This window comes from Erpetoichthys calabaricus, chromosome 9 (assembly GCF_900747795.2).
Source record: "Erpetoichthys calabaricus chromosome 9, fErpCal1.3, whole genome shotgun sequence".
NCBI lineage: Eukaryota > Metazoa > Chordata > Cladistia > Polypteriformes > Polypteridae > Erpetoichthys > Erpetoichthys calabaricus.
The window spans coordinates 184,731,253-184,753,313 of NC_041402.2; the positions used below are offsets into that span (position 1 = coordinate 184,731,253).

A 22,061-nucleotide genomic window follows, 5' to 3' on the forward strand; every position below is an offset into this window, starting at 1 on the left:
TTGTTTGCCAGTCTTCAAGCTTTTTGCACCTCTCCCCATTTTACAATCCTGTCTTTGGCTCTTGATTTTGCTCATACGGCCTACCACACTTTCCACCTCTTTTTGGCTGCATTAATACATCTAGGAGTCTGCAAATCATTTCTTTGTCTCTGGTGCTATGTACCATCATGACAGAACTCACACATCAGAATCCATCCTGAAATTTGACTTGTGTTACTTTCCTTGTAGCACCTCAGTGCCTTAGGTCCTGGCAGGTGGACCCACTCTTACTAAGGAGTCAATCGTGAGAGACACTGGCACAAAGTCAACTGGAGTCCTTAAAAAATATTACCTCATGCCAATGTATCTAGTATAACTGAATAGGATGAAGGCACGCATGATGGAAGGAGTCAAAAAATGTGCCACAATAGTGCCATCCTAGCCTAGGATAGTTGAATGAATCTGTCATAAAAGGTGATTCAGGACAGCACAGGAAAGGCAGCATTAGATGTAATGGCTCATAATGTCATCACCCTCCTTCTCCAAAGAGACCAGGGTAAGTCCTGTAATACTGCTCACTTTCCCGGTCATATTTTTCAGGCATCTGTCCTTCACTTAGCTGGTACTGTATTAGTCATGGATAGAATATCCCCAGTTCACAATTTAAGGACCCTGAACCCCATGTTTATATAGGACTGCACTACCTCACCTACCCCTATTAGGTTAAGTGATCTCGGGGACCCCGGACATCACCATTAATTCTTTTGTCTTGTTAAAGCTCTCCACCATCTTTCTACACTCCTAATGACTACTGAAAATGCAGCCTACAACAGAAGAGCCATATGTGAACTTCTGTAGCTGCCATAAATTGGAGTCATACTAAAACTTATTGTGTAGAAATTGTAGAGAATTGGGGATGGCCGTGGAGTTCCCAAGTGTTGCTGAACACTATTTCTGACTGAGGCCTTTAGTTTCACAAACTGTTGTCTCTCATTTAGATGGTCCATGACCCAGGGCATTGTGGGGGGCATGTACCTACAATGCATGGAGCATAAATGCCAAAAGGAGAGACTAGATAGTCTTAAATCAATTAATCTGATCCTGCCCATAGTGCCAGCTTTATCCAGGTGGGGGACTAGACCCATGGAGTATGTGGATCAGAACAGCGTCACCCATTGTGCTTGTTAGGCTTACTGAAGGTGGTGTGCAACCCGGGGTCATACCTACATTCCAATTAGTCTATCGTATCATTTAGTGAAGACGCTATTTGTCCATGAATACCCCAATCCTTCTCAGCAGATTAGCAAGCCTGAGACTCCCCTACGTGAGTCCCAGTGTAGACAGACATACTGCCATTATCTCCTCTTCATCATAATAATAATAATAATAATAAATTTATATAGCACATTTTATAGCCTGCTCAATGCATTTTACATACAACAACATTTATTTCTATAAAACATTTTCAAACAATTTAGCTCAAAGTGCTTTACAAGACAACAAAGAGAAAGTTACAAAAAAAACCAAGATTATGTAATAATATTAAAAAATAAGTAAAAAATTAAAAACAAATCTATACAATCTTAAAAAACAGATAAATATCAATAGCAGAATAACATCCTTATATACAATAGAATGATGGAAGTCTCTAAGGATGAATCCAGTGAGAAGGTCAGGTGGCCAGAAGGATAGAAAACAAAAAAAAAAACTCCAGTTAGGCTCGGAGAAAAAAAAAATCTGCAGGGGTTCCAAGTCCAAAAGACCACCCAGCCCTGGCTGACATAACTGTTCCTAAATCAAACCTCTTAGTTTTCATGCTTCACGTGATAGGTTTTGAAGACGTTGGTCTTTGTGGATAGCTGAGATATCCGCCTTCATTCCATCATCACAGGGGGCTGCAAGGTGCCTTGATCAGATGGTGGTGAAAACACAGAGGAATCAGAAAAGACAGCAGAGAAAAGTGGAGATTAGTAAAGTTTTCAGATCCCTGAAGAATATGAGAATGCAATTCCTACATAATCTATTATGAGTACAACTAAATTGTAGCTACAAAAAAGCCAAATTAAACTAATGGGGTTTAAGCAATTTCTTTTTAATGTTCCACAGTATTAACCTGGAGAATTTCTACTGGTAAAGTATTCCACATTTTAGGTGCATAACAGCAAAAGGCCGCCTCACCACTTCTGTTAAGCATGACTCTTGGAATTATAAGCAGGCCACCAATTAGAAGATCTAAAGTTATGATTTGGGGTGTAAGGGGACCGGCATTCCAAAATATAGGAAGGAGCAAAAGAGTCTAAGGCTTTATACACCATTAGTAGTATTTTAAATTCAATTCTAAAGGACACGGGTAACCAGTGTAATGATGCTAAAACTGGTGTGATGTGCTCAGATTTTCTTTTTCTAGTTAAGATTCTCGCTGCTGCACCAATTGTAACCGATTGCTGTCTTTCTTAGGCAACTAAAAACAAAAGTGTATACTAATTTTTCAGCGTCTTGTAAAGTTACAACAGGTCTAACTTTAGCTATATTCCTTAAATGAAAAAATGCAGACCAGGTAATCTGGTTAATATATGATTTAAAGTTTAGGTCAGAGTCCATGATTACCCTGAAATTCTTTCCCTCCGCCTTGACTTTTAAACCTAAGGGATCAAATGTATTTCTAATTTTCTCACTATTCTTTCCTTAGTTAGTTTGAGAAAATTTCTACTCATCCAAATAGTGCTAAGATACTGGATCAGGGTCATTAGGTGCTATCGATACATAAAGCTGTGTGTCATCTGCATAGCTGTGGTAGTTCACCTTGTGCTTTGAGATACTCTAACCAAATGGAAGCATTGAGATTGGAAAGAGCAGAAGACCCAGAATAGATCATTGTGTTACACCATGTACAATATCATGGATGTTCAAAGTACAATCACCACAACTAACAAAGAATTGTCTAACTGTTAAGTAAGAATGAAACCATTTTAAGATGCTGCTGGAGAGGCCCACCCATTGTCTAAGGTGATTTGTAAGAATATGGTGGTCTACTGTGTCCAATGCTGCACTCAGGTCTAAGAGAACAAGAACAGATATACGGCCTCTTTTTTCATTAATCCACAAATCATTTACTACTTTAACTAGTAGACAGACAGACAGACAGACAGACAGACAGACAGACAGACAGACAGATAGATAGATAGATAGATAGATAGATAGATAGATAGATAGATAGATAGATAGATAGATAGATAGATAGATAGATAGATAGATACTTTATTAATCCCCAAGGGGAAATTCACAGTGCAATTTCTCTACTAGGATTTGTTCTAAAACCTAACTAAAACTTGTCAAGAATAGAATGTTTATTCAAGTAATCATTTAGCTGCTTAAAAACTGCCATTTCTAGAATTTTACTTAAGAAAGGCATGTTAGAAATTGGTCTAAAACTGTGTAAGACAGAGTAGTTGAGATTATTTTTCATGAGCAGGAGTTTAACATTTTGCAGTCTACATTAGCAGTTTCACGGTGGAAGTTAACGTTAGAGGTTAGTGTGGTTAGCATGTAGTATAAACGGTTAAGATTTGGAGTTAGTGTCACTAATGTGTAGTATAGACGGGTGGTGATGGCTGCCGTGCAACTGTAGGTGTAGACTTGGGTGTGACTCTGTAGTGGGGTGCTTCTCCTTCCAGCAGCAACTTAAACTTTTCCTAGATGTTCCTCTGCAGCCTGGAGACTCCACCTTGGAGCTCCAAGTAGGTGGAGTTAACTCCAATGGGCGCCAGTAGAGTCTTGCTGTGCTCCGCAAGGTTACACTATGGTTAAGATTAGACTTGTGGGAGGCATGCCCAGGTTAAGCACCCCACAGGCCCCTAGCTTCTTAAGAGAGTTTATCATACAATTGACAATGCAGTGTGCAGTTACTCTGTAGTTTAATGCTGCACAGTATTTACCACCTGATTCGATTGTTTCATCAAGCTGCCCCCGTTAGTCATTTTGGGAGTCTACAGTGTATCCGGAAAGTATTCACAGCGCATCACTTTTTCCACATTTTGTTATGTTACAGCCTTATTCCAAAATGGATTAAATTCATTTTTTTCCTCAGAATTCTACACACAACACCCCATAATGACAACGTGAAAAAAGTTTACTTGAGATTTTTGCAAATTTATTAAAAATAAAAAAATTGAGAAAGCACATATACATAAGTATCCACAGCCTTTGCCATGAAGCTCAAAATTGAGCTCAGGTCCATCCTGTTTCCCCTGATCATCTTTGAGATGTTTCTGCAGCTTAATTGGAGTCCACCTGTGGTAAATTCAGTTGATTGGATCTGATTTGGAAAGGCACACACCTGTCTATATAAGGTCCCACAGTTGACAGTTCATGTCAGAGCACAAACTAAGCATGAAGTCAAAGGAATTGTCTGTAGACCTCCAAGACAGGATTGTCTCGAGGCACAAATCTGGGGAAGGTTACAGAAAAATTTCTGCTGCTTTGAAGATCCCAATGAGCACAGTGGCCTCCATCACCCGTAAGTGGAAGAAGTTCGAAACCACCAGGACTCTTCTTAGAGCTGGCCGGCCATCTAAACTGAGCGATCGGGGGAGAAGGGCCTTAGTCAGGTAGGTGACCAAGAACCCGATGGTCACTCTGTCAGAGCTCCAGAGGTCCTCTGTGGAGAGAGGAGAACCTTCCAGAAGGACAACCATCTCTGCAGCAATCCACCAATCAGGCCTGTATGGTAGAGTGGCCAGACGGAAGCCACTCCTTATTAAAAGGCACATGGCAGCCCACCTGGAGTTTGCCAAAAGGCACCTGAAGGACTCTCAAACCATGAGAAAGAAAATTCTCTGGTCTGATGAGACAAAGATTGAACTTTTTGGTGTGAATGCCAGGTGTCACGTTTGGAGGAAACCAGGCACCGCTCCTCACCAGGCCAATACCATCCCTACAGTGAAACATGGTGGTGGCAGCATCATGCTGTGGGGATGTTTTTCAGCAGCAGGGATGGGGAGACTAGTCAGGATAAAGGGAAAGATGACTGCAGCAATGTACAGAGACATCCTGGATGAAAACCTGCTCCAGAGCGCTCTTGACCTCAGGCTGGGGCGACGGTTCATCTTTCAGCAGGACAATGACCCTAAGCACACAGCCAAGATATCAAAGGAGAGGCTTCAGGACAACTCTGTGAATGTCCTTGAGTGGCCCAGCCAGAGTCCAGACTTGAATCCGATTGAACATCTCTGGAGAGATCTTAAAATGGCTGTGCACCGACACTTCCCATCCAACCTGATGGGGCTTGAGAGGTGCTGCAAAGAGGAATGGGCGAAACTGGCCAAGGATAGGTGTGCCAAGCTTGTGGCATCATATTCAAAAAGACTTGAGGCTGGAATTGCTGCCAAAGGTGCATCGACAAAGTATTGAGCAAAGGCTGTGAGTACTTATGTACATGTGATTTCTCAGTTTTTTTAATTTTTAATAAATTTGCAAAAACCTCAAGTAAACTTTTTTCACATTGTTATTATGGGGTGTTGTGTGCAGAATTCTGAGGAAAAAAATGAATTTAATCCATTTTGGTATAAGGCTGTAACATAACAAAATGTGGAAAAAGTGATGTGCTGGGAATACTTTCCGGATACACTGTACATTGTTTTTATGAGTTGGGCTGGACATTTAGATATTCGATCGTTTCATTGTGGTGGGGGCGAGGCAGGTGGATTGGTGAAAAGGCCCTTTACTGTCACGGGGCCCTGGGCACGCACCCAGAACGCCTTGTTGGTTGATCCGCCCCTGGTAGGATTGATGTCTGACTGAAATAACGACGACTGTCCACTCGCCCAAACATGCTTAGCTGCAGGTGGATTACTTGTTCGTAAGTGCAGGCACTCGGCTACTACACAACGGCATGCTGTGAGACTACAATAAAAAGAGAAATGTAATTTTACTTAGTTAGATTTATTTAAGTTCCCTCTGATCTCATTAATGCTGACATTGTTTGTAAATAAAATAATTCACGTTTTATTCGTTTTTGAAGTGTAGACGTAAAAGTTTCACTTCGGAAACCTTGCGTCCGTGAAAAACAGCCTCCACTACCTCAACCAGCCTGCTTTGTGCGCGGGACCCGAGCTACACTGCTGTTTCTTCGTGTTGCTCGCTACGTCTCGTTCGCAGCGTGGCTTTGAAGTGACAATAGAGCTAACCAACGAGCCAAACAGAAGACGAACGTCTCGCAACGCGCTAGCCAATAGACGTGCGAAGGAGGGAAGTGGGTGGGTTTCCGCGCGCTCTCTTGCGCACGGCTGCGTGGCTTTACCCGAAGAAGAAGTCAATTCTGGAAGCCATTACGCTGCGTATTTTTATAGAGTAAAATCTTAACTATTTTTACGCATAATACGTACGCCTAAAATAAATAAATAAATAAATATAATCGCAAGACTTTTCAAATAACAAAACAAGCATGGCATCGCAAGCCAAGAAAAGAAAAATGAATTTTTCCGAAAGGGAGGTGGAGATTATTGTAGAGGAAATGGAGAAACAGAAGCATATACTGGTTAACCACTTCAACGCCGGAGTCGCACACATTGCGAAAAACAACGCCTGGCTCGAGATCCTCAAAAGGGTTAACGCCGTCACCACCTGCCAGCGGGAGTTAGCTGAGGTCAAAAAGAAGTGGTCCGATTTAAAGACCGAAGTCCGGCGGAAGGTGGCCCAAGCCCGGGCGGCCATGGACGGTTCGGCTGACTGCAGTTCGGTGCCGGTGATCCTCACGGCCATGCAGCAGCGCATCTGCAACTTACTGGGCGAAGCCACCATCATCAGCATACCCGCCGGGGAAGGAGGCACCGAGATTACAGTGCCGGTGCCAATTACGGCCGGCACCACCGTCACGCTCGCCCAAAGTAAGCACGCCGTTCCACGCGTGTCCGCTTCAGCATAGGTGCGGGTGTCCGCCAAATGTCAGTGCTCTTCAACTGCGGCTCCCAGAGAGGCGTTTGACGTGTGCTTGCGGGGTTACAACGCTCGGGGGCGCTGACTACTTGAGCCAGGAGCACCAAGCGCGTACCCCGCCTGGACACCGCTTTTCCGCAGTTGTGATGGAGTATACAGGCAGTGCTGCAGTGTAGTGGGCAACGGGAGCGTAAATGAAAGTAAATACAAGTTTTCAGTGAACCGCCGGCAACTTATAAAATAAATAAATCACACGCAGTGCCAGGTAAAGCCTGTGGTGAAGAACAAATAGATTGGGCTCTGATGATGTGAACTGCTGTTTTGTATAGCGGCTTTCATTGTCAGCACTACTGCTACTACAAAAATTGTGAATCCTTAAAATATATCTGGTAAATTATGTCATAGTTATATAGAGAATTGAAAAATACCAGATCATGTATTTGGAGAACTCAGTATTTCATATGGTGCATTTCACTGTTATTATAGAACAGAAATATGTTCATGAAATGCATGTGCCGTGTTCTCTTGTGCTGATATTTAGAGAATGGTAAATATATTCATTTTTAATTTTATATAGTTGGCACTATGATAAAATGTTTAGCAAAAAAGGTTTTACTCCGCAAGTGCATCTGGTACATTCCGCCATAGAGTTATATGAAACGTAAAAGATAAGTGGTTATATGTCCGCAGAGCTCATGTGATATTTTATAGAGTGCCTTTCATCGTGAGCACTATCTGAAAACAGTCCCCACAGCCGCTTAGCTGAATTATGCAGGTGTGTTTGAGAATGTTACGTTATGTTGCAGGATCATTGAAATTATGTAATGTAGTTATGAGATAGATAGATACTTTATTAATCCCAAGGGGAAATTCACATTCTCCAGCAGCAGCATACTGATACAATAAACAATATTAAATTAAAGATTGATAATAATGCAGGTAAAAAACAGACAATAACTTTTGTATAATGTTAAATGTTAACGTTTACCCCCCCGGGTGGAATTGAAGAGTCGCATAGTTTGGGGGAGGAACGATCTTCTCAGTCTGTCAGTGGAGCAGGACGGTGACAGCAGTCTGTCACTGAAACTGCTCTTCCGTCTGGAGATGATACTATTTAGTGGATGCAGTGGATTCTCCATAATTGATAGGAGTCTGCTGAGCACCCATCGCTCTGCCACAGATGTTAAACTGTCCAGCTCCATGCCAACAATAGAGAATGAGAATAAAGAATAGAGAATGAGAGGGGGAAAATTTAGTGTAGTATGGCTAACACTTTTGGTACTGCAAAAATGCATTTACTATTCCTTTACTTTATGAAATACTAGCTGTGTAAGCCCGTGATGTAAAAAGCCTGGGCTCCTAGAAACCATGGATTCTGGCACTTCAATCAATCAATCACATCAGTTGGGCATTAGCGACTAAGCGAGGTTCTCTTTCCTCTGAGGTTTTGTTTTGCCGATGTGCTCGCCTCGTTTGTGTATCTGCGGCTAAGCGAGTTTCTGTCTTCTCGGCGTTTTCACTTTGGTTTCTTTGAGCTTTATGCTGTAGCCTCACACTTCCGGGCTGGACAGACAGACACACACATTTACATTACATTTACATTTACATCATTTAGCAGACGCTCTTATCCAGAGCGACTTACAACAGTGTTTGTTAGTTTTTTTTTCGCATACGCAGGGCGCTCCATTGTACAGCGCCCCCTGGAGCAATTGCTCAAGGGCCCAGCAGAGTAGGATCTCTTTTGGCACTGACGGGGATTCGAACCGGCAACCTTCGGGATACCAGCGCAGATCCTTAGCCTCAGAGCCACCACTCCACCACACCTCCATGTGTTGATGTTTATATATAAGAAGTCCTTAACAAAGGCTTTTTTTCCTTCATAACACTAATAAACCATTAGTAGATAGGTTGTTCATCTTATTTGATTTGCTGGTAAAACTGCTTATGAATATAAAGGATTTGCAGGTCATATACTAAAATATGTAATATCAGGAGGCCTCTGTCTCACTTGAGCCACTTCAGACCGCACCAAATGAAGTTACTTTAGTAGGCCACATTGCACAGATGAACAGGCTCTTTACTGATGCTTTATAAGTGTTATGAAGCTTAAAAGAAGCCTTCATTAAGGTCTTGTTAAAGAAGAGTAAATCTACTAGATAATAAAATACTAAGGTCTGTCTCTCCTGTCCCTCAGAGCAGTCTGATTGGTCAGTACGGCTTTAGTGTCATTGGTCAGTTTTGGTTTTGTGAAGCAATTGAAAGAAGAAATGCGAGTGGGAGATGCATGAGGAGGAGTAAAGGCATAGGAGGTATCACCTTCAAAGATGGCAAATGTAAAACTGGACAGGCAGCGAGAAAGACACCTCGAAAATAGTGGCAGAGTGAAAGCAGGCTTTACGGGAACATGATTGAGACAGAGAGAGTGCTGGAGAGGAGACATTCATACACATGCGGATACCGCGGAAAGGCGCTGAAGGTACACGTAGAACAAGAGTTAGCAAACATTTTTAAATTTGTTCTATTACCTATCTTTGAGATGTGCTATGGCTAGTGAGTAATAAATGTATCTTTGTAGTACATAAACAGTTACTGTATTTTATTCTGTAATTATTTCATATATATAGTGTATTTCATTGTTATCACCATTCCAGAGTGCTTTATAAAACACCATTTGGTCATCAGAATGCCTGTGCTGGGCTTTCTCCTGCAGGTACTCTATGCAAAGAATGGCACATTCAGTTCAGTTTATCTGTAGTGGTTTTATTGTCAGAGTTGGCACATGTCGGTTTAGACGCCTGTTTAGTATCATTGCAATATGCCTACTCTTTTTTTCATATAGTTAAAAGTATTTTATATGGTGCATTTTACTGTCAATGTTAATCGAAAATGCCTTACAAAAAAGAAAGTGGCCATTGAAATGCATCTGCTGCATTCTTTCATTCTAAATTTACAACATAACATTCTTATTTCCACATAGTACAATTCTGGGTCATGGGGGGGGGGGGGGGGATTTGCACATCTTTTGGATTTGGGTGGAAAAAACCAACACAGACACACAAAGAGAACATGAAAATGCCACGCAGACAGTAACCTGCTATGTGGCAGCAGTAGTAACCCCCGTGCCCCAGTGCCATGGTGCTGACAATACATATAGCACATAATACACATGTGTATATGTGTGTTTATTTATATGTATATACATTAAATAGTGAAGTAGCCAGACAAAACAATATTTCTTGTACAGCCCAATACAACCCAAAATCACACAAGGAGTGTCTCAGTGGGCTTTAACAGGCCCTGTTATAGACAGCCCCCCAGCCTTAACTTTCTTATGAGTCAAGAACCCCCCCCCCCCCCCCAAGAAAACCCCTTGTACAGGAAAAAAAAATTAAGGACTACAACATAAGGATTATTAGTTGGAGCACCAGGGTGGTGAAACAAAATGAAAAAGTGGCAAGCGAGAATTGATCTGATGATTGCATGCTAAGTCAGTCCTGGCTTCTGGCTCTTTGTGGTCTTATGTGTGTGTGTTCCAGGCAGGAGTTCCATGACAGGGTAGGAAGTGATGTCAGCATTGTTCTGAGCGCATGTCCTCTGTTCTGAGGGTAAAAGAGGGAAGAAAATGTTAGCGACAGCCCCACCTCACGCTCAGGAGTTGAATTAGATGATCCTTAAGAGCCTAAGTACATGTGTGGGACACACACATATATACTGTATATATATATATTCACACTTGGGTCACAGAATTGCACAGAAACACACAGGAGATTATAGAGACAGGAACTTTATTTAAACATTTCAAACAAACATAAGTCTCTTTCAGAAGTAAATCGAGCTCTGTGTGTAGACAGAGGGAACAGTGAAAAGAATAGAAAATCTTCCTCTTCATAGGGGCATGCCTCGGGAGTGGGACCCCCAAAAGGAGCAGAGAATGTCTGGGGAGAAGAGAGACAAGGCAGTGAGATAAACGGACAGCCGCTGTACAGGCTTTAAAATGTTCAAAGCGCTGGGTGAGATGCAGATGGCACGGCATGGCATGGCATGGCACGGCACAAGCCAGCAGCTGATCGAGCAAAGAAGAGGTAAAAAACAACTATATTTGTTCCCATTGTATCACCGTTTAAGAGAGGGCTTCGGAGGAACGACCGCATCTTCTAGGGGTGCGTTCAGCCTCCCTCTTCACAATTTATATAATATATACACTGTGTGTGTACATTGTAACAAGGCACTATATAGGCGCCTGACCCGACACAGAGGCATGAATAAAACAAACACAAGTTTTACTTATCTTCAGCCGTGGGCGCACGTCTTCCCCGTGTCCCAGAGGCAATACACAGTCCATTAAGCACTCAACAACCACCAACAATCCTCTCTCCTATACCACCACTCCTCCTCAGGCTTAGTCCTCCTCCTCCTCCCGACTCTTGCTCCTGAGTGGTGGTGGCTGGCCCTTTTATATCCCACCCGGAAGCGTTCCAGGTGCTTGACCACCTGGACCTAATTGCACTTCAGGGTGGGGCTGAAGATTCTTCCAGCCGGGCTGCTGACTCTATGCAGCTCCCCCTAGCGGCCATCCGAGCCCCCAACCAGGCTGTGGAGGACTCCATCTCCCATGGGGCCATGCGACAGGTTGGGGGAACACCGTCTGCCAGGGAGGCTGTCACCAAGCGTCCCGGGGGAGGTATTGAGCTGCCCATGGTTGCTTCCCCGGAACAGATGCAGCAGGGGCGTCCCTGCCGGGCATGGGACCCGGCTGTCCACCACAACATATGTATATGTATCTTTAAAATAGTGTTCAGGCAGTTCTGGGACAATTGGCTTTTGGGGATAAAGCTCTATCCACACACACACCAAGCACACACAAGGGACAATTTAGGATCGCCAATGCACCTAACCTGCATGTCTTTGGACTGTGGGAGGAAAGCCACGTAGACACGGGGAGAACATGCAAACTCCACACAGGGAGGACCTGGGAAGTGAATCCTGGTCTCCTAACTGTGAGGCAGCAGCACTACTACTGTGCCACTGTGCCGCCCTGGATAAAACTCTATTTTTGGGTATTTTTTTTCTTTTTCTTCACTTTCTTTTCTTTTGAACAACTTGTGTCTTTGAAGAAGTTCATGCATTATTTTTTTTCTCTAAAATGTTTTGTGTGTGTGTGACTATACAGTGTATATATTTCAGCACCAGAAGTTATCTTTCCAAGAGACTGTTGTAATAAACTTTTTTTTTCCCATTTTTTTTCTGCCATAATATTTAGTTTAGCCTCTGCCGCTCCCAGTCCTGTTTCGGTCCCAAACTACTAGCAGGCTATCCCCTCCTGTAAGCAGCGTGTGACACTGTGGAGTGTTGTTTCTCAAGAGCAGTTCCTCCCCTGGTGCAGTGGATGGCGGTGCTCCGATGTGGATGCCCGCAGGGATCCATGGGAATTGTAGTTCTGAAGGATCACCCAGTCGGGGGTCCTTGGGTGCTGCCAGAGGGCACTGCAGAAAGAAGGGTCACCAATTTTGTACAGCTTCCATGTGACCCGGAAGTGTTTCCATGATTCAGTACTATGGCACCGAAATTACGGTACTCCTGGGTCCAACATAAAAGGAAACACTGCAGCCTCCTCCAGCTAAATTACAGTCGGGAGGTAGCAGGTGACACTCAATGGAGGCAGAAGGACAACAACATTTATTTCTATAGCACATTTTCATACAGATGATGTAGCTCAAAGTGCTTTACATGATGAAGAAAGGGAAAAAAAAAGACAAAATAAGAATTAAAATAAGCGAACACTAATTAACATAGAATAAAAGTAAGGTCCGATGGCCAAGGAGGACGGAAAAAACAAAAAAAACTCCAGACAGCTGGAGAAAAAATAAAATCGGCCCCCTGTAGGCATTCTACCTAACAAAAATGACCTCAGTCAGTCCTCATTGTATTCAGGGTTCTCATGGAAGAACTTGATGATGACATGACGGTTATGTGGACTTCTGGTTTTTATCCATCAATGTAGGGACATCATGGTGGTTTGATTAGGTGGTGGGGGCGCAGGTCGACACCACAGAAAACTGGAAAAAGAATAGAAGAGAGAGTAGGGGTTAGTACGGATTGCGGAGCCACCATGAATGATAATGATAATTAATTGAATATACAGAGTATCAGGATTGAACTAAGATGAAGCTCTGAGAAAATCATGTTAAAGTAATGAGTTTCGGGCAGTGTTTTAAAGTGCTCCACCGTATTAGCCTGATGAATTCCTATTGACAAGCTATTCCAGGAAGGAGGAAGAAATGTACTTGTTTGATGTGTTTTGGCTGGCATTGGTGTATAATAGTGTTGGTGAAAAATAAAAAAATATACTTTGTTTCAAACCAGGAATTGTGTCTGAGGTTTGGGGCTCAGTGGCACCCCCTTGTGGTCACACCAGTTATAATTGTCATGAATTATACACCGAAACTAATTTAGAAAGAGCTAAATTAGAATGAAGGACAGCACGGTAGTGCAGTTGTGTGGACTTCTGCCTCTCAGATGGGAAATCCTGTGGTTTAAATCCAGCACCGACTATCATACAAGTAGAATTTGTGTGTCACTTGCCAACTGTAAATGTGCCTTGAGTAAGTTTGGTTCTGTGTGAGTAGGCCTTACGCTGGACTGCCTTCCCAGACAGACAGGGTTGGTTCTTGGGTCTCTCCAGCGTAATGCACACTTGAACTGGATTGAAATGGTTTGGGAATGTTAACATTCCGTATATTCACTCAGCATCTGACAAACGAGAGGAGACCATTCAGTCCATCTTACACGTTTGTTTGCCTAAGTGGTCCCCAGCATCTCCTCCATGTCCTTCTTAGAGGCTCTCAAGGTGTCTGCTTCAACTCCATGTCTCTGTAGATTGTTCCAGAGTCCCATAACTCTTAGTGCTACTTGGCTTCAGTCCTTAATGCACTTGCGCTGGTGTGCGAGATTCACCTTCCAGTTTAAAGAATGTTGACAGATCATCTTTATCAATGCCTTTGAGAATTTTGAAGACCTGGATGAAGTCCCCACACACGTTACCTCTGCTGTCAGAGTCAGACATGTCTATAAGTCCCATGATGCACTTGGTTGCTCTCTTCTGCACAGCTTCAAGTGTTTCTAGATCTTTCTCATGGTGACCAGGACTGCACACAAATACACCAGATGTAGTCTCACTAGTGTATTATATAGTATAGCATCCCTCGATTTATATTCAACACTTTTAAGCAAGTAACATTTAATCCATCAGTCACTTAGTCTTTATTTTTATATGTTAATGGCCTGAACCATTACAAGGGACTTTAGAGAGCTACGAAATTCACATTTTTAACCAAAAAGCTTCATGTGTCCTCCTAAGGGAGTCAGCCTTGGGCATTTTCCAGAAAAGCAATCCTTATCCTTATCTTTGAGATTGGTGTAAACAGCTTGTGTACAGAGAACCTCTTTCCACAACGTGGAGAGCACAGTGGTGCAGTGATTAGTCTTACTGCCTAACAGATCCTGCATTTTCTGAGTTTGAATCCCACGCCTAGTTGTCTTTAGTTTGAGATTTCATGTTGTCCTCATGGTCTAACCCAGGGGTGGGCAAAGTCAGTCCTGGAGGGCCGCAGTGGCTGCATGTTTTTGATCCAACCCATTTGCTCAGTTAGAAAAGAATCCTTGCCAATAATGAAATGTCATGGCTTGTTAGTGCTTTAACTCTGCTATGTCAGGTCATTCTCATATCCTACATTTTTTTCCCCTATCTAAGGATATCATCCAAATAATTTGAAGTCTAAAATGGAGGAGTAATTCTCAGTCCTTCACTTTTTTCTCTTTACTTTTCTTCCAAGCATTTAATTAAACCAAATAGTTCATGATAAATACACATAGGTGTAAATGGTAACAAGCTAAATGGAGAACTGATGCTTTCCTATGTTATTTGTATCTTACTGCTAATAAGGAGCAATTAAAAACCGAGAATACAGCTGTTTAAGGCTAAAATGAGCAATAAGGGTTCAAAATCTTAACAAGCGAGACAACTAAAATGAAGCAGAAGTGTCACTTGAGCAATAAGGGTTTCATATTAGGCCATTGGGTTGGAACAAAAACCTACAGCCACTTCGGCCCTCCAGGAACGACTTTGCCCACCCCTGGTCTAACCCATCAGATTTATTGTACCTGCTGGAGTGTGAGTGCTTTGTGATGGCCTGGTGCCCAGTCCAGAGCCCTTTTTCTGCCAGGATAGACTGGTATGAGAATGTATGAAATGTATGTGGTAATGGATGGCACACATGGACTGGCATCCCGGTCAGGATTAAATAAGCATCCTTATCTGGCTGGGAGGCCAGTGGAGTGTAAGGTCGTGGGTGCTTATGATGAGCACTCCTGGATATTTTCTCTCCCAATACACCAGAGGGCAGCACCCTGGGTTGGGATTCCCACATGAACACCCATAGGGCATGCTGGTACCTCTAGTCCCGTGAGAGCAGCTCTGTTGAATTCAGTGGGGGACACCAACCCAGGGATGCTGCCCTCTAGTGTATTGGGGGAGAAAATATTCAGGAGTGCTCATTTCCCCCAAAACCTTCCCTTGCTCTGGCCTCCCACCTGGGTCAGGATCCTGGGCAGTATGCCAGTCCCAAGTGTGCCATCCAAACCCACACAGGCTTGGGAGGGCCGTGCAAACCCCACAAAAACAGTAATACCAATCAGGGTTTAACTCTTTCAGGGCGGGTGTCGACTTTTGTCTAAATTCAGGGGTAGAGGACAGTAATCAGCTGTAAACTGCAAAAAAATTCGATGTTACATTTTAGTTTGACTCTCTTTGCTAGAAGAAAGTTCATTGATTTGATCTCAATTTCCTCCTTGTGCATGAGTAGCGAAGGGCAAACAGCCTCTAAAAAGCATTGACATGTGGCAAGAGACCAAAGCGAATACGCAGACGTCGTTTGGTGTGTTATGATCGAATCAGACTCTGATTTTGATGCAAGTGATCTGGAGATGGAGATTGAAAACAAAAGTGAGGTACCAGCATTAGCATTTGCAATGCGGTGTTCACTGGATGTTCAAATTGCTCTTTAAACAGCCTCCAGTTAATCCAAAATGCTGCTGCAAGAATTACGACAAGAACAAGAAAATACGAACACATAACTCCAGTTCTGAAATCCTTACACTGACTCCCGGTTAAGTTTAGGGCAGATTTCAAAATCCTCCTTTTAACATATAAAGCCTTAAATGGCTGACGTCCAGCTTACTTGTCTGAACTTATCATGACTTACAAACCAGAGCGCACATTGAGATCTCAAGATGCCAGTCTGCTTGTGATTCCAAGGATGAATAAAATAATGGTGGGTCGAGCTTTTATTTCCAGGACCCACTAAACTGTGGAGTGGTCTGCCTGCCACTATAAGAGATGCCTCTTCAGTCTCAGCTTTCAAATCTCACGACTTCAGTTTAGCACACCCTGACTAGAGCTGCTGATTAACTGCACAGACTGCATCTCTGTTGTTAGTCATTAGCACTAAAACATAAATAACATGACAGTTATAATTTGTTACTAACCCTCACCTATTCTGTTTCTCTTCTCGGTACTCAAATGTGGCACTTGGTGCCACGGCCCACCTGCCAAATTGTTCTGCCAGCCTAAGGTAAAGTCATCTCTGATGGAGGATCGCAGGAATCATTGGGGTAGAGGGGTCCTGTCATCGGATTGGCTGACTCAGCTGTGGAATGGCCAATAGGGGGAGGCAGCTTGATGGCTGAGGTCTCCAGGAGTCTAAACAAATCCAAATCATATTATGTGATATCATCTGCTGTTGAATTCTGTTCCGTACTTGTAATATTTTTATTTTTATACTGTATTGAGGTTTACTTGTGTTTTGTTCTGTGTATTGTATTGTATTGCCCCCCTTCTTTTTGACACGCACTGCACGCCCAACCTACCTGGACAGGGGTCTCTCTGTGAACTCCCTTTCCTGAAGTTTCTTCCATTTTTTTTTTTTTACCTACAAGGGTTTTTTTGGGAGTTTTTCTTTGTCTTCTTAGAGAGTTAAGGCTGGGGGGCTGTCAAGAGGCAGGGCCTGTTAACCCCTTGTTGCCTAAATTTGTTTATAATTATATAAACAATTAAATTTGTGTTTTTACTGTCAAGCAGTTGCTAAATTAAGGAGCGATTGTTCATTTGAATAGAGCACACAAGCAAACAATAAGCTGGTACGTATTTTTATCTTAGCACAACTTTCCTCAAATTTGAACAATTTCTTGAAATTAGCTGCCAAAATCCACGTGCATGGCCACATCAGGTGGATGTAGTTTCCACTATGACTGCTAGATGGCGTGACCAGTGCTTCCAATATGATCCTTGGTATGTATTGAATACACATCGCCTGGCATTGACGGGATACATACGCCACCTTTGAAGCGATTTTGCGGCAATTGCCTACAAAGGGTTACAGCCCATTGCGGCACTTCTTGTGTGATTTTGGGCTCTACAAAAATAAATAGTAAATTGTATTGTATGGTGGTGCTGAATGCGCTTGCCTGGGAGGTCAGCCACTTATGTTGACGAGAGGTACAAACAGGATTGCATCACATTGCAGCTGCCACCGCTACCCACCTGCTGCATGAAGACAGCCTGGCAGCCGGCTCACCATACATTTCTGCTGGCCCTTGAGCCGCCCGAGATGGCAAACAGGCGCCGAGCAGCCACAGCACACGGCAACAGTAGTTTTATGTTGACTTATGCATGAAGTCATTGCTTTGTGTGCTTTTAAGAAAACTTGAGTTTTGGAAAAAATATTCAGCCCTCCAAGAGTTAAACTGAGGGTGATGAATCCTTAAAGCAGCCGCACTAACCACTGGGCTTCCATGCCTGTCTGAAGCAGACGAGTCAATCTGTATCTTATTTATTGTTTTCCTGTGCACCATTGTTAACACAAAAGTGCAATCTGAGGTGATAAGTGAAACTCTGATTAACGGCATTTGTTTGCTTCTCATTTCCAGCTGAGACGACGTACCACACGTTGGAGGAGGGAGTCGTCGAGTATTGCACGAATGAGACGCCCACGACGGTGGCCGCTGCCGACACGCCAGTCGAGGTGATCTCCTCCCAAGGCGACTGCTCCATTAAGCCACAGGAGCTGAAGAGCAGGATAGCCCTCAATTCTGCCAAGCTTCTCCAGGAGCAAAAAGTGACCAACCTGCACGTGAGAGAGATCGCTCAGCATCTCGAGAACCAGAACGATCTATTACAAATGATCCGCAGGTCCCAGGAGGCGCAGGCCTGCGCACAGGAACGGCAGGCGCAGGCGCTGGAGGGAATGCAGGCCGCCCTGATCGCCCTCATACAGATGATGCGTCCGGCGCTGAAGGACGTGCGCAAGTTCCTCCAGAACAACCCCAACAGCTCCACCTCGGCCAGCAGCATGGAACATGAGCTGGCTTTGAAAAACGATCATTCGAGCAGCTCTCAGTAGTCAAAGAGGAAGGAGCCGGCCGGGCTTAGATGGCCGTCCTGCATTTAAAAGACTCCAGGAGTGAATGGAGGAAGTCAGCAGTATGGGCTTGTTCTGCTGATCGAGCGAGAAGAGCTTTCTTTTTTGTTTCTTCACTATGCCTTCATGTACAGCCCATTTGAAAAATGGAAGCTAAGCCAGCTTTTTGGACAAAGAAATGAGAAAACTCAAAAGTGTAATTTGCACTTAGATTGCGATGCAATTTACTGTCGGACAGCTGATGACCGCACTGCCCTGGCAGGAGAGCAAACCAGGAACACAACTGCAGCCACCCTGTCAGGTTCTGTTCTTTTTTTATGTTAAGTTTGGATGTTCAAGGAAGTAAAATCCTTGTGTTTTTTTGTTTTTTTATCACTTTTAAATCAGACTTTTCTTAGCGGGCCAGCTGTCCACTTTCAATAAACTGCATAAATGTAATTCTTTTCACATTGTAATATTTTAGTGAAAAGTTTAGGCCCTCGTGATGTTCAAAGCCACCTCTCCTAGCAGCATTGAGGCACAAGGCAGGAAGCTGCCCATCATGGGATGCCAGTCCACGGCAGGGCCCACTCATGCATGTAGCTGGTGTAACGTAAGGCGCTATATTGTGCCCGACCCGGCACAGAATGGCACGGAGGCACATGTAAAAATAAAACAAAGACTTCATTTTTCTTCACCTGTAGGGCACGTCTTCCCCGTGAACCCCACAGTCCCAACAAGCACAAGCAAAAACACAACACTCCCTTCTGGCGGCACCACTTCTCCCGACATGCTTCGTCCTCCTCCTGAACCTGAGTGGTGGTTGCTGGCCCCTTTTATAGCCCACCCGGTGCTTGATCACCTGTTTCCGGTTGCACTTCTGGGTGGGGCTGAAAACTCGTCCAGCCAGGCTCAGGGACCCATGCAGCGCCCCCGAGCGGCCACCCCAGAACCCAACAGGTCTGTGGGGAACTCCATCTCCCATGGTGCCCTGCAGGAAGCTCAGGCACCACCGTCAGCCAGGGAGGCTGCCACCAAGCGTCCCGGGGAAGGTATTGAGCAGCCCATGGTTGCTCCACCGGAACATACATCGAAGGGGTGTTCCGCCACACTGGTTAACTTGACCCTGCACGTCTCTGAAAAATCAGTGCACATGGAGAAAAAGGGCACAGAAACACAGGGAGAACATGCAAATGCCACTCTCACCAATCTAATAGATGAAGCTGAATGGCATAAAATCCACACCTCTGAGCCCGTTGCTGCCAAAGTTGCACAAATCTCCCATTCACGTGTTCTTATTTGGCTGCTGAGTCGGTACTAAAGTCTTCACTTTCGATGGCGATGCTAGCTTTTGAACTTCATAGGCGATACCAAAGAAAATGATGGATAACCAAACACATCTCTCAGCTGCTTTGTCCCCTCAGCCTGCCCTGCATGTCACACAGACACGCGCCTCCTTGTCTTGCTGCATTACACATATTATTACGAGGTATAATAATTCTTTATATAGCACTTTTCTCACTACTTAGTGAGCGGGGAGCCACTAGCCCCCACCCAGCATGAGGCGATGGCAGCCATTTTTGTGCCAGTAAGCTCACCACATATTAGCTGTTATCTGGTGAAGGGGTGAGAGAGAGAGAGAGACAGCCAGCCAATAAGAGACGGGGGGGTGATTAGGGGGACAGAATGGATGGGGCCGTGATGGGCAGTTTAGCCAGGACATCGGGATACCACCTGCTCTTTACAAAGGATCAGTAATGACCACAGAGAGTCAGGACCTCAGTTTTAGGTCTCATCCGAAGGACGGCGCCATTGTTACAACACAGTGTCCCTGGCACTGCACTGCGGCGTTGGGGTTCACAATCAGAACACACCAACATCTCATCCAGCAGCAACTCAAGCTTTTCCAAGGTGGTCTCCCATCCAAGTTACTGGCTGGGCCTGAAGATGCTTAGCTTCAGGTGGATGAGCTCTTCTGATGTGAGTGTGGTAGCTGCTGTAGTCCCCTTGGAGCGTCCAGTGTATTAATATAAATATACAGTCATATGAAAAAGTTTGAGAACTCCTCTCAGCCTGCATAATAATTGACTCTCCTTTCAACAGAAAAGATAACAGTGGTATGTCTTTCATTTCCTAGGAACATCTGAGTACTGCGGTGTTTTCCGAACAAAGATTTTTAGTGATGCAGTATTTAGTTGTATGAAATTAAATCAAATGTGAAAAACTGGCTGTGCAAAAATGTGGGTCCCCTTGTCATTGTGCTGATTTGAATGCCTGTCATTGTCAGTGCTGATTACTTGTAATACCAAATTGGTTGGATGAGCTCGTTAAGCCTTGAACTTCATGGACAGGTGTGTCCCATCATGAGATATAAAGGTATTTAAGGTGGTCAATTGTGAGTTGTGCTTCCCTTTGACTCTCCTCTGAAGAGTGACAGCATGGGATCCTCAAAGCAACTCTCCAAAGATCTGAAAACAAAGATTGTTGAGTCTCCTGGTTTAGGGGAAGGCAACAAAAAGCCATCTCAGAGGTTTAAACTGTCAGTTTCAACTGTAAGGAATGGAATCAGGAAATGGAAGGCCACAGGCACAGTTGCTGTTAAACCCAGCAGGTCTGGCAGGCCAAGAAAAATACAGGAGCGGCATATGAGCAGGATTGTGAGAATAGTGACAGACAACCACAGATCACCTCCAAAGACCTGCAAGAACGTCTGGCTGCAGATGGTGTATCTGTACATCGTTCTACAATTCAGCTCAATTGGCACAAAGAACATCTGTATGGCAGGGTGATGAGAAAGAAGCCCTTTCTGCACTCGCGCCACAAACAGAGTCGCTTGTTGTATGCCAATGCTCATTTAGACAAGCCAGATTCATTTGGGAACAAAGTGCTTTGGACTGATGAGACACAAATGGAGTTATTTGGTCAGAACAAAAAGCGCTTTGCATGGTGGAAGAAGAACACCGCATTCCAAGTAAAACACCTGCTACCTCCTGTCAAATTTGGTGGAGGTTCCATCATGCTGTGGGGCTGTGTTAGTTCAGGGACTGGGGCCCTTGTTAAAGTCGAGGGTCAGATCAATTCAACCCAAGATCAACAAATACTTCAGGATAATGTTCAAGCATCAGTCACAAAGTTGAAGTTACGCAGGGGTTGGATATTCCAACAAGACAATGACCCAAAACACAGTTCAAAATCTACAAAGGCATTCATGCAGAGGGAGAAGTACAATGTTCTGGAATGGCCGTCACAGTCCCCTGACTTGTGTGGCACCCAGCTGGGGTTCCTACCCGGACAGGATGCCTAGGAGGACCGGAGGAGGGCTCATGCCTCCTCCAGAACATGAGGTGGCGTCCGCCCTGGTTGCTTTGGGGGCCACGGGTACAGAGCATGGAAGCTCAACCCTGTAGGGGCCCGTGGTCACCGCCAGGGGGCGCCCCGATGCCTTGGGAGCCCTGGACCTCAGTACTTCCGCCACACCCGGAAGTACTGGGGGGAAGAGGATTGTGGACACCCGGAGGACTTCCGGATGTACCGTCACAGGGGTGTGGCTACGGAGCCCCTTAGGATACACCTGGAGCCCTTCCGGGGTGAATAAAAGGGGCCGCCTCCCTCCAGTCAGGGGCAAGAGTCGGGTGGAAGAGGATGAAGCTTGGTGGAGAGGAGTGGAGGCGGACCAGAGACTGTGAAAGGCATTGT

General features: G+C 44.3%; 1 protein-coding gene across 1 annotated transcript; it reads left to right on the forward strand.

Moving 5' to 3' along the window:
* The first annotated feature begins 6,252 nt into the window (after positions 1-6,252).
* On the forward strand, positions 6,253-18,820 carry naif1 (nuclear apoptosis inducing factor 1). The gene is made up of 2 exons (XM_028808613.2): positions 6,253-6,863; positions 17,896-18,820. Exons 1-2 carry the CDS (start codon positions 6,422-6,424, stop codon positions 18,366-18,368), a joined length of 915 nt encoding a protein of 304 aa, XP_028664446.1. The 5' UTR covers positions 6,253-6,421; the 3' UTR covers positions 18,369-18,820.
* The last annotated feature ends 3,241 nt before the right edge of the window (positions 18,821-22,061 follow it).